Genomic DNA, 13,348 nt, shown 5'->3' with positions numbered 1-13,348 from the left:
TGCTGGCTGCAAGAAAGGAAGAGCGGTCCATAAGAGGACTTTGTCGAGATGGATCGTCCTCTGCATTAAGATCTGCTACTCTTTGGCTGGTAAGGACCCACCAGAGGGTATTAAAGCACATTCGACTAGAGCAAAGTCTGCAACATCTGCTTTGTCTAGAGGTGTACCTGTTGAGGACATTTGCAGAGCCGCGACTTGGGCCTCCCTCCACACTTTCGCGAAGCACTACTGCTTGGATACCGAGGTGAGGAGGGACGGCCATTTCGCTCGCTCTGTCCTCCAAGATTTCCTGGTATAGCAGAGTGGACACCCTCCTCCGGGAGTGGGGACTGCTGTGGGACTCTATTCACAAGGTGAGGAATCCACACGGCAGATGTATCTATCAGAAGAACAAGTTACTTACCTTCGGTAACGCTTTTTCTGGTAGATACTATATCTGCCTGTGGATTCCTCACTGACCCACCCGCCTCCCCGTTGTCCACTCTTCTATGCCAGAGTTTCTATGATGTGTTATTTTATTGTCATGGAAATGTTTATTTCAAATGTTGTTATTGCATTTGCTTCACACTGTGTGTGTTACCTTGGTTTCTGTACTATGTATACTGTGTGTACTTCTACTATCATCGGTCCGTCCGTGTGCCTCGATGGCACGGAAAAAAGGGCGGAACTGATGTCATCACGCCGGCGTGGGCCTGTTATAGGCGCCGGTGACGTCAGCGAGGTCGCGTGCGGTGCCGTGCCTCTGTGACGTCCGGATCCACGTCGGCGCGAAGCTACAAAAAGAATTTCCGAATGTTGCTGACGCAAGGGGATATTCACAAGGTGAGGAATCCACAGGCAGATATAGTATCTACCAGAAAAAGCGTTACCGAAGGTAAGTAACTTGTTCATCAGGGCATATCCCTGGTGGTTCAACACCGGGCAGGTTCACTGAACGCCAGGGCGGACAAACTCAGCCGCAGGTGCATAAGGGATATCGAATGGCGTCTTTACTCGGAGGTGGTGCAAGGTCTCTTTCAACAGTGGGGAGAGCCGTAGTTAGATCTATTCTCCACCGAAGAGAACGCGCAATGTCAGTAATTCTGCGCATTGGAATTTCCAAGGCGGCACTCGCTAGGCAACGCTTTTTGTCACCAGTGAAGTTGCGGTCTTCTATGCACCTTTCCACCTATACCACTTCTGCCCAGAGTGCTGAAGAAGATCAGACGCGACTGGGCCCAAGTCATTCTGGTGGCTCCCGATTGCGCACGAAGAGTCTGGTATCCCAAGCTGCTACACATGGCCACCGATCCTGCGATCAGACTGCCTCTTCGGGAGGATCTTCAGTCGCTGCAGCAGGGGACGGCACTCCACCCGAACCTGTCCATCCACCACCTCCTTGCGTGGAGATTGAGTATCGGCAGTTGACCTCGTTTGACCTGCCTCCCGAAGTCTGTAATGGTATCTTGCCAGCCAGGCGTCCCTCCACTAAGACGGTATACGCCTGTAAATGAAACAAATGTGTGGCATGGTTCACAACAAAGGCTGTGCATACCCTTTCTGCCCCTCTTTCTGAGAGACTCTTGTTCCTTCTTTCTTTGGCCCAGAGGGGCTCTGCTCTGGGTACTAAAAAGGACTACCTCTCTGCCATTTCAGCCTTTCTTAGGCTTCCTGATCAACGTTCTCTTTTCAAGTCCCCTGTTGTCAATTGCTTCCTTAAGTGCATTACTCATCTTTTTCCTCCTGTTCTTTCGTATTGTCCTGGGGTACTTAAACTTGTTTCTTACTTATCTTATCTTTGCTCCCTTTGAGCTGCTACATAACTGTCCTCTCAGGCTTCTGACTTTAAAAACTGTCTGGAGGCCATCACCTCTGCATGCAGGGTGAGTGAGCTCCAGGCTCTTTCTTCAAAGCCTCCTTTTTTGACTGTCCATCTGGACACGGTTGTCCTTAGAACTCGTCAGTTGTCCTTAATACTCGTCCATCCTTCCTTCCCAAAGTGCTTACCCCTTTCCATATTGGACAGACCATCACTTTGCTCACCTTCTTTCCGCCTCTGCATCTTTCCAAAGAGTAATTGATGCACCACCATCTGGATCCAAAACGTGCGCTTAGGTTTTATTTGGATCGCACAAAGCAGTTTCAGGTTAATGACTAGCTCTTTGTTGGCTAGTGGGTGCCAAAAAATGTCAGGCCGTGCACCTGTGGAGAAGTGTGGCTCACTGGTTAGAGGAGGCAGACCTGGAAGCAGAGGTCAGCCCGGGACCAGGGTTCAATTCCCGGCTCGGCGGGGTCTTGAGTCCTAAAATGTCCATGGACTCGACAATTCTCGCTCCGGTGCCTACTCGATTCACGGGTTCACACTCTGCGACTCTGGGCAATAGCTTGCTTAATCTCCACAACGGCCCCTCGCGGCGGGATGCCTGGCTTTCACCGTGCGGATACCCTGCCGGGGTTATCTCACAGGGGAATACCAGGACGGGTTCCCTAAGCAAGCGCTTAGAAACCGCTCGGTGATTTGCGCTATATAAATTCCTGTACATTTACATTTACACCTACGGACCATCTCTAGATAGGTCGTTTTGTGCATCAAGACTTGCTGTTCCTTGGCAAAGAAGCAGCCTCCAGTGGGGTGACACACCCATTCCACCAGGGCGACAGCCGCTACCACTGCTTTGGGACGTGGAGTCCCCCCTCAATGACATCTGCCAGGCAGCAACGTGGGCATCGCTGCACATGTTCACTAGACACTACTGCCTGGACAGCCAAGTCCAGATAGATAGCTTGTTTGGCCAATCTGTTCTCTTGGAGTTTCTGCTGTGAACTTGGTTCGCAGACCCACCTCCGGGGTTGGTATTTCTGGGGTATCTATTCGCAAGGTAAGGATTTTATAAGTAACTGTTTTTTTTTCAGATGAACAAGTTACTTTCCTTTGGTAACGATATATCTGTAAGAAACATTAGTTAGTTATAGATTCCTTACTGCCCCACCCATCCTCCCAGTTCTGCGGACTGACTTCTAGGGTTAAGGATTTCGTTTCAGGACCCAAGTTTTGTGCACCAGTGGTCAGTGTCTTGCATGGCTCTGCGCTTCTGGTGTGGAAAGTCGTGTATTGAACTGACGTCAGCTCGCGGTCTAAATAGCTACCGCAACGTCATCCCGAGGACCATGACGCCAACGACGAATGCGGAGCCGACTGACGCCATCTTTCGCCGAGCATGGGTACTGCTGGCGAAAAACTTTCTGGATCCAGTCTGACGCTTGGGGGTAATTCTAAAGTAAGGAATCTATACCTAACCTATGTTTCTTACAGATATATCATTACTGAAGGTAACTAAATTGTTCTTCTGTGGTTGAGCCTTTGATGCCTTTCAGTGAGGCTTTGACGAAGCCAATTATGGATGTGTTGCAGAAGCCCTTATCTTCCCTTGCTGTATCAAGGACAGTGGCAAGACGATATAACCCTGCTCCGGGTGATCCGGCTTTCCTTACTGCCTACCTTTTGCCGGAGAGCCTGGTGTTTAAGGTGTCTTGTTCTACTAAGCAGTTGGCTGGATCCTTCCCCACCACTCTGGGGGATAGGGACTCAAAGAACCTGGAGCAGTCTGCCAAGAAGGTTTTTTTTTTTCGGCCAGCATGGCTCTAAAGTCGACTAATGCCTCGTGCTTGCTGGGGATGTATTTCCATGCCTTAATGGACTCCGCTAAAGAGGTGGCTACTAAGCTGACTGAGGATGACCGTGGTCAGGTTACTTCTTGGAATTGTTAGCAGATAAGCAGGCTGCAGCCCGTCAGGTGATGCAGTCAGGGCTGAATAAGACTCTCTCTGTGGTCCGTGTGATGGGTTCCTCTGTGGCTACCAGGAGGCATGCCTGGCTCAGGTCTTCGGTGTTCTCTCTGGTTGAGAAAGCTACCCTGCTTAATCTGACTTTTGATGGGTCCAGGCTTTTTGGTACAAAGTCCGATTTTGCTTTGTAACGCTATAAGAACTGTAGGGCTACTGCTAGATCGGGAATGCGACTACCTTTCGACGATGTCAGCAGCAGCAGCAGAACCATCTGTACAGGTCGCACAGAGGAAAGGGTAGAGGCTGTCTGCGGGGGGCCTCCCGGCAGCAGTCCTCCTCCTCCTCCTCCTTCCTCCCCTGTCCCCACTACCGGTACCAAAGGGAAAGCAAGTCTAGATCCCCCATCTTGATGCATGTTGGTCCCGTAGGGGGCCGAGTGCCCCATTTAGGACACAATTGGAAATCTGTTGCATCAGATATTTGGGTTTTGAATCTTGTAGAAAATAGTTACGCCCTGCCTTTCAAAGAGTTTCCACCTCCTTACCCTCCTCACCACGGCTGGTTTTCGGAGGACCATCTGCTGCTCTTGCAGCAGGAGGTTCTTGCCTTACTGCAAAGAGGTACGATAGCGGTGGTTCCAGTGCGGGAATGGGATCAGGGGTGCTACTCCCAGTATTTCTTGATTCCCAAGAAGAATGGTTGGTTGAGGCCTATCCCAGACCTCAGGATCTTGAACTTTTACCTAAAGGAGGAAAAGTTCAAGATGTTGTCCCTGACTCAGGTTCTTCTGGCGCTGCAGCAGGAAGACTTTATGGTGTTGATTGATTTGCAGGATGCATATTTCCATATTCCCATTCTGAAGTCGCATTGCAAGTATCTCCGTTTTATGGTCAGTTCTCAACACTACCAGTTTGCGGTCTTCCGTTCGGAAGTCTGTCCGTGCCACGCGTCTTGTCAGAGGTGATGACCGTGGTAGCAGCTGTAACAAGCTGGCTCTATATATGCTGCACCAAAGTGAGGTACAGTCTGTATATAGTCCAAGGGTCTCCAGAGGTAGGCAGAGGTTAATGTTAGAAAGAACCATACTCTCTAAAGTGGTAGCTTGGTCGAGCAGTAAGGCAGTATCAGAGGACAGGGTTAAGAATTTGAAGTACACACTCAGTTAGCAAATGAATTCACACACTCAAGAACTGAACTCTGGGCCAATTGTTTTTGTATAAAAAAGATATTGGTTATTTTTTAGAACCAAGCAAGCCTTGTACAGGTAAGCATTAAATACTTTTCAGTAATAAGTTACTGGATATAGAACTGTTTGAAAATGCAATTGGAATTGTACTTTGTTTGATTTACAGGGGAGCAGTAGAATGCAACATTTAGCAAATATAGTTCATTGGAATGAATAGACTTTTTCAATAAATTCCAGGCAAGTTACTTTTTGGATTACTTTTTCTAACACAGTGCTGCATCCTAGATTCAGCACTGGGGCATTTCCTGAAAACAGTTGAGTAAATGCGTTTTAGTTAGTTGCACGATTTTGAAAGAATATTCTTGTATTTCAAAAGCTGACACTTAAAAACTTTTTCACATAGAACCACCAATATTATTCTATGGGAGGAAATTAACTTCACAGGTAAGTTACTTTTACATAACTTTTTCTACTCAGTGCTGGATACCTAGATTCAGCACTGGGACCTTTCCTGCAAACAGTTGAGAGAATTAGTTTTGGTTATTTGTGTGATTTTTAAAGAATATTGTTAGTTTTCAAAATTCGACACTTAGAAACGTTTTGGGAGAAAAAGTGTCAATGTTATCCAATAAGGAAAAATGGGTTATCGGTTTCGAGGTAGTACTCGATCTTTAGAGTTAGGGTTCTGGGGTTAGACTCAGGGGTCTCCCAGGGTCAGTGATACACTGTTGTTGTACCCTCAGTGGTACTAGGGCGGCTGGGTGCTGAGTTTTGAGGCCCAGTGTTATCCTATGGAGGATAGGGGTCTCTGGTTGGTTGGGGCTGGCAAGCATTAACGGGGTTGTGGGAGCCAAGCTCCTAGGGTTTAGCTCAGGGCAAGTTGGGGAGCAAAGTAGCACCAAAGGTGCACCCTTAGCGGCTCTAGGGTGGCCGGGCAGGGTGCTATTTTGAGGTCGGGTGCCCTGTTGATTTCAAAGGAGATTCCTCGGGACAAAGAAACACTGCTGGGGCGACCACCACTTCGAGGGGTAAGTTGGGATGTTGAGAGTTAGTTAGGCACTGCTGGGTTGATCACAAAAGGCCGTGGGGCGTCGGGTGCAGGAGTGCCTTTGGACATTGGATTTTCTTACCCGCTCTGGCCGTGGTCCTCTGGATTGAGGCTGCAGGCGTGGTCTGGAGGCTTGAGGCACGTCCGGGGCCGCCAGGTCTCGGGTCAGGATCGCTGGGGGGACCTCTTCGTGGTATTTTTCCGCTCGGGCCGGGTTACAGCGGTGCAAAGTGGGCTGGATTTGCGGTTCTTGGCTGGCACCAGAAGCAGTTTAAACACGTCTGGTGTTCACTGGAGAAACAGTCTTGAAAGTGAAGGCATGCAGGCCCTCTGGGGTTTGTGAGGTTGCTGGCTGCTGGACACGCCAGGGCTTGGCAGGAGCAGGTTCGAGGGTAGACAGGCCTATAGGGCTGGGGCCAAGTCAGTGGGTGCTCCCTCTTGTTAGCTCTGCACGGCTTCTCGACCTTCTTCTCTTCTTTTCTTGTAGTTGCTGGATCTGAGGAAGGAAGGTTCAGGGTTCCCCTAAATACTAAATTTAGGGGAATTACAGGTGGGTAAAGGGCAGTGACCAATGGGTCCCTTCCCTTGGGTGGGTACACCCCCTATTCTCCCACCTCAAGATGGCGGGGACTCGAGGTTGTGCTTCACCTCGCCTCCCCCACCTTAGGGGTGAAGTTGGCAGAGGTGGGCGCACCTCTCTTCCTCACTTGTTTTTCACGACGGCTCTCCCGTCCAAAGTGGGGGCTAGAACCAGTGGGGACCAGTTGCTGAAAGCAGCAAATGGTCTGGAGAGGTTCACAAAGGCGGCATGCCTTTGAAGCCTCTCCTTCAGGAACCCAGCCCATCCTGGGGGAGGAGGCTTGGCACCTCGTCCCAAGATGGGTATTGTTTTAGGCCCCCGAGAGCAGCAAGCTCTTGACCCAGGGTCCAGAAACATGTCTGGTGGTGGCAGCCCAGGCAGCCACTCAGTCAGGTCACTAGAGGTTGGTCGAGTTTCAGGGAGCATCTCTAAGATGCCCTCTGTGGTGCATTTTATATTAAATCCCACACTGGCATCAGTGTGGGTTTAATGTGCTGAGAAGTTGGATACCAAGCTTCCCAGTCTTCAGTGTAGCCATTATGGTGCTGTGGTGTCCGTAATGACAAACTCCCAGCACCATATACTCTTAATGGCAGCACTGCACTTACAGTGCCCAGGATTGGACCTGGGTACTGTAGGGGTACAGGACTCGTGCACCTGTACCCTCACCACTGGCGTAGGGCACCCAGCTAGAGGGGTGACTGATTTATGCCTGGGTAATGGCTTGTGGGCATGGCACACAGGAATGTGTGCCATGTCGACTCTTCACTTTGTTCTGCACCAAGTCACGTGTGTGAGTCTCAGGGTACAGGGCCTCTAAGGGTGGCACAGTAAGTGCTGCAACCCTTAGAGGCCTTCTCTGGTCACAGTCCCGGGGTACCTATGGTACCATTTACCAGGGGCTGACATGTGGCCTGAGATGCCAATTGGGTTTAGGCTTCAATGCAGTTTTTAGAGAAGGAACATAGGCCCTGGGTACCTGATTAGCAGGAGCCCAGGGCGCACTCAGTCAAAGAACATCAGCAATTCAGCAAAAGTGGGGGCATACCATGCAGGAAAGAGGGCATTTTCTCACAGCAGCTCATCTCAGAAGGTCGGGGTTCCTGTTTTCCCCTATCTGGACAACTGGCAGCTCAAGGCAAAGTTGCCAGGGTTGGTGCTGCATTATCTGCAAGTAACAACACGGCTGTTTTACGACATGGGTTTCTCGATAAATGTACCTATATTTCACCTGGTGTCTTCTCAGCACAACCCATTCATAGGGGCAGTACTGGACACTATCGTGTGTCGAGCTTTTCCGCCTCGGCAGAGGATTCTCAACATTCATGAATTGATTCCTTTGTTTCACAATGGACAGGTGGTTCCATTCCTGAAGGCCCTACGCCTGCTCGGTCTTTTTCTTTCCTTCATACTGTTGGTAAACCATGCACACTGGCACATGAGGGCACTCCAGTGGTGTCTCCGCAGGCAGTAGTATCAGCACAATGGAGATCTCTGGGAGATGGTGAGAATCTCCAGACACTGCAGGGAGGCCTTTTCAACCTCCTCCACGGTGGCCACAGTGATCACGGATGCTTCCACTCTAGGGTGGATAGCACATATGGGGGATTGGGAGGTCAAAGGTCCTTGGTCTCCAGAGGAAAGGTTGCTCCACATCAACCTTCTGGAATTGTGGGCAGTACGTTTGGCTCTCAAGGCCTTCCTTCCCTCCCTTCGTAGTCAGTCATTTTAAGTCCTGATGTGCTACACTACCACGATGTGGTACATCAACAAGCAGGAATGAGTAGGGTCTTATTGTCTCTGCGGCTCTGGTCCTAGGTTCAGGACCCCCAGATTTGCATAATTGCAGCTTCTTTATGCATTTCGTCCTATACCCTTGATTCCTCGGGTTCTGAGAAAGATTCACCAAGACCTGCACCAAGTTATATTAATTGCCCCGAATTGGCCATGAAGGGTGTGTTACACAGATCTTCACGCACATAGCACCTTCCGCTCCGTCTCCCTCTCAGGGCAGACCTCCTCTCGTAGTCGCTGGGGCAGGTTCTACACCCCCACCTCCAGAGCCTGCATCTTTATACCTGGAGAGTGAACGGGGCAACCTGAGCTCTTTCTCTCTCCCACTGGATGTCGTGGATGTTATTTTATTGTCCAGGAGACAATCCACCAAATCTGTTTATTCCTCTAGATGGGCTAGGTTTGTTAAGTGATTTGGAGAGCGATTGATTGATCCTTTGAAGGCCCATTTATCGGATGTACTCAGTTTTTCGCTTTCCTTGACCCCAGCAAGTTTGTGCTGTGGCAACGGTTAAGGGCTTCTTGTCGGCTTTGTCACCCTTCCTTTGTTTGCCTGACCAGCCATCTTAATTTAGGTCTCCCATTGTCATGAGGTTCATTAATGGCCTCACCTATAGGTTTCCTCCTACTCCCTTCATAATGCCAGTGGGATTTGAATGTAGTACTTACATTTCTGATGGGGGTCTCCTTTTGAGCCTCTTCATAGTTGCCCTTTGAGGGCTGTTTTCATTAAATACTATTTTTCTGGTGGCCATCACCTCAGCCACGAGGGTAAGTGAGCTGCAGGCTCTTAACTCCAAGCCTCCATTTGCCTAATTTCATGCAAACTTGATGGTTCTTAGGACTAGCGCTGCTTTCCTGCCTAAGTGGTCACTCCCTTCCACCTAGGGCACTCTGTCACTTTACCTACTTTCTATCCTCCCCCTCATCCTTCCAAGGAGGTGGAGAGACTTCATGGCCTGGACCCTCGGATGGCGGTCAGCTTCTACCTGGACAGGACCAGGGACTCGTGGTTGGACGACGAGCTCTTTGTAGGCTATGTGGGGAAGGTTGAAGGGCAAAGCCATCCACAAAAGAACACTGCCCAGGTGTATCAACTTGTGTATAAAGATATGCTATGCCCTGGCGAAGAAGGAGCCGCCTGAAGGTATCGGAGCTCATTCTACTAGCGCAAAGTCTTCTACATCTCCTTTGGCTAGAGGTGTCAATGAAATGGACATTTGTAAGGCTACAGCATGGGCTTCCCCTCCACACTTTCGTGAACCATTATTACTTGGATTCTGAGGTGAGGTGGGAAGGCCATTTTGCATGATCTGTGTTGCTGAGACTGTTTGGTATGAGTGGGTGGACACCCTCCTTCGGGAGTAGGACTGCTCTGGGATTCAATTCAAAAGGTGAGGAATCCATGAGCAGATGTACCCCTCAGAAGTTACTTACCTTCGGTAATGCTTTTTCTGGTGGATACAGTATCTGCCTGTGGATTCCTCACTGTCCCACCCTCCTTCCCGTTGTCCACCTACGTATACCGAATACGTTTTCATTGTATGATATTTTGTTTTGGTTTTCTATGTAATTTGCTTGCTCTCCTTACTGTTTGTTGCTAGGAAATGCTTTAGTTTAAGTTTTTCCTCCTTACCTATATACTGTATATACTTAAAATATGTTGTCGGTCCACCTGTTCGCCTTAAGGGCATGGGAAAAATGTGTGTTACCCTAGTCTTGACCCAGTGTCTGCTTTCTTTCCCAATTCTTGGGGAGAAATTAGACCTAGATCTACCAGATGTGGATGTAACTTCTCATTGGTGCAATTACTCAAAATATGTTCTTTCATAAAAAGATTGTAAAGTTCATCGAAATCATGCACATTATTTCCAGTTAACCATCCATCTAGTAGTCTGAGTAGTCTAATAAGTCAATCCAGGACTGGTTGTGTGACCCCACCCCTCCCCCGAATCTGAACCTATATTCTTCAGTTGTGAGCCCAAAGTCCTCAATCAGAGTGTTCTTGATGAGGTTATAAGACCCCGCATCTGCCCCTGCAGTGAACATTTCCCAAAGGAGTGAACCCGAGTGTGACTTCCTCATTTGGAAAAATTGGTCAGTTAAAAAAAAACCTCAGAATTCTAAATACAATTTAGGAGTTCTGTCATGTGATCAGGTGTTGACCAAGTCAGTCCAACAAATGCAAAGTTGTAGACCCAACTGCTGATCCACCAATGTAGGAAGCTGTCTCTGTATGCTATACCAAATTAAGGTATAGTGTGCACAGAGTCCAGTGGATGCTTAAAGGTAGGCAGAAGCTAAAGTAGATAATACCTTACCCTCTGAAAAAGTCTTATTGCTCGCCCACACTACCACAAATGGAGAGTAAGGAATTATCTACTTTACCCTCCTGTCCTTGGGTCACATTTAGGGAAAGAGCATTAGCACTTGGGGCCGGTTAGCAAGGACCCACTGCCCTTTCAGTTGAAAAGCTTTAGTACTAGGGTAAAAAGTGGGGGTGACAATGTCAAACGGAGGCAATTTCCTACAATACATTATCCTCTACTTTTATTTGTCATTTTTAAGAGAAATGGTTAAAAAAAGAGACTATTCTGACTATGTGGAGAAGTGTGGCTCAATGGTTAGAGCGGCAGACCCTGATGCAGAGGTCTAGCCCGGGACCAGGGTTCAATTCCCCGCCTCGGCGGGACTTGGGCTCAAAATTCCACGGACCTGATAATTCTCGCCTCGGTGCCTATTCCAATCATGGAGTCCCACTCTGCAAATCTGGGCAATAGCTTGCTTAATCTCCACAACGGCCCCCACAACGCTAAGGATGCCTGGCCTCCACCTTGGGGGTGCCCAGGTGTGGACACCTCACAGGGAAAGCCAGGATGGGTTCCACAGCGGTATTCGTACAAGCGCCTTGAGACCCTTGCGGGTGAGTAGTGCGCTATACAAGTATCAATTTACATTTTAATTTACGTGAGTGCCTTAGCTGAATCATTGTGCAGTTGGATGCATTGATTTGGTCAAACATTGAACCTGCCCTTATACAGCCTTTATCAATTGTGGTGGTTTGGGTGTTAATCCTTTACTTGTTTTTTCCATCCTTTACTTTTAATCTCTGACTACACAGGACTGAAACCTGAAGGCTGGTTCTTTCATTAGTGGGATTATCATATAGTGCTGTGGTTCTTGACCTGTAGACCGTGGATCCCTGGGTGTCCATGCCAGAAACGCAGGTGATACACAAATGTTTGAAAGATTTATAATAAATAGTGCAGGTTAATAAAGTTTGTATCCATAAAAAGCAAAATGTAAAATTGAACATTTCAAAACACTATGTAAATGTAAAGGACTTTGACATTTGAAGCTGAAAAATTAAATAGGATTCTTTATCTTGATTTGTGGGAGCAGTACAGAGACAGTAAACACAATGTAATAAGAATAATTGATGGCCTCATTTGAAGAACTGGGACATTTTATTGTAAATTTCACATGATATTCTTCAGTTCTATTTTAATCTAAAATGTGCATAAGGAAACTGGAGCACATTTAATTTACATAATACCTCATTAAAGTTTCAAACATGTACAGCTGTATGATCAAGTTTGTTTTTATCACTAGGTGGCTAACTTTTCTACTACGGAAGAAAATGACATAGTAGATGCAGAGCAGAATTCAAATTCGAAGCAGTGGGAAGACATCATTCCACAGGATCAGCGTGAACGCCTCGAAGAGGAGGAACGACAGAAGGAACTTGAAGAAATGTACCTGCTTCCAAGAATGAGGAAATGTGCTAAGCAGGTACTTTTAACAGACTTTTTTTTGTAAAATAATATTTTCTGATGCATGTAATATTTTCGGTTAGGATGGGTGTCGGAGTGATTTTTGGTTGTTCCTTCACTACCAGAGAAGCACCTGCATCTGTCGACTCAATAGAGAGGGACCCATTCTTCTTAATTTTCAATCTATTGATTATATTTGTGTCTGTTGAGTAAGTTCTCCATCATGAGATCTTCATGATGTCTTCAGTTCTTTTTTACCTCTTAAAATAGTTTTGTTCGTGTCATATGAGCTGCAGATTACACACTGTTGCATAGATCACCATCTAGTGTTGGGCCCGGATGTTTGCACTTGTTTTTATCCTGAAGAGTCTTTGGAAGTCACAAGATAGGTGACTCCTCCTTTGGATCACATTGCGCATGGGCATCGGCTCCATCCTTAGATTGTTTTTTTCCGCCATTGGGCTCGGATGTGTTTCCTGTGCTCCGGTTTGGAATCTATTCTTTCGGTGCGCAATCCTTCACCCGTTTCGATGGTATTGTCTCGAACGCGTTCCCCAATCGACACGAGTCTCATCTACTTCGAAGTTTTCGATTCAAGTTGTCGACGAAGGCCGTCTGGCATACCTGGACCTTAACTTCTGGCTCATGAAAAGGACGCCATTCAAAAAATCTCCTCAATGTCGGTCGAAGTTTCCCCACACCGATCTCCATGAGGTGTGCAACCTCTGCCTCTCACCGGAGCACGAGGCCAGGGACTGTTTAGTTTGCGTTTCCTTACGCTCCTGAAAACAAAAATTCGGGACAGACGAGCTCGAAGGACCATGGCTTGCTCGTCATCGTCAATCCCCGACGACATCTTCCAAGAGGGCGTTGACATGCCAGAACAACAACAACCGGTCCAGGGAGGTATTGTCAGCTACTCCGAAGCAGAGGACTCAGACTTTGAGGAAATCACTCCGGCACAGCAAGTCATGAGTACACACGTCGATCCCGACCCTTCCTCGACATCCTCGGAAAAGGCTTTGTCACACCTTCGCCAGGTGCTCACTGAGAGACTGCTTCCCATGCCCCGCCTTCGGGCTCGGTAAAGAAGCCTACTAAGCCTTCTGGCGATTCGGGCTCGAGTCAGCCTCCCCCCGGTACCGTCACACACCTGGCACCGAAAAGAAGCAGTCCTCTTTCTCATCCACGCCGAGCGCTGC

The 13,348-nt window shown here is 48.1% G+C and overlaps 1 protein-coding gene across 1 annotated transcript in view; it reads left to right on the top strand.

Annotated features, from left to right (window-relative positions):
• CHD1 (chromodomain helicase DNA binding protein 1) overlaps positions 1 to 13,348 on the top strand; it is a 1,592,763-nt gene that overhangs the window by 739,161 nt on the left and 840,254 nt on the right. The window contains exon 23 of the mRNA XM_078675438.1: positions 11,986 to 12,165. Coding sequence (XP_078531564.1) covers positions 11,986 to 12,165 — 180 coding nt within the window. The remainder of the gene's footprint in view (positions 1 to 11,985; positions 12,166 to 13,348) is intronic.

The sequence above is a fragment of the Lissotriton helveticus genome, chromosome 2_1 (assembly GCF_964261635.1).
Source record: "Lissotriton helveticus chromosome 2_1, aLisHel1.1, whole genome shotgun sequence".
NCBI lineage: Eukaryota > Metazoa > Chordata > Amphibia > Caudata > Salamandridae > Lissotriton > Lissotriton helveticus.
The sequence above is the reverse complement of the archived record's forward strand: the minus strand, read 5'-3'. Positions and strand labels throughout refer to the sequence as shown.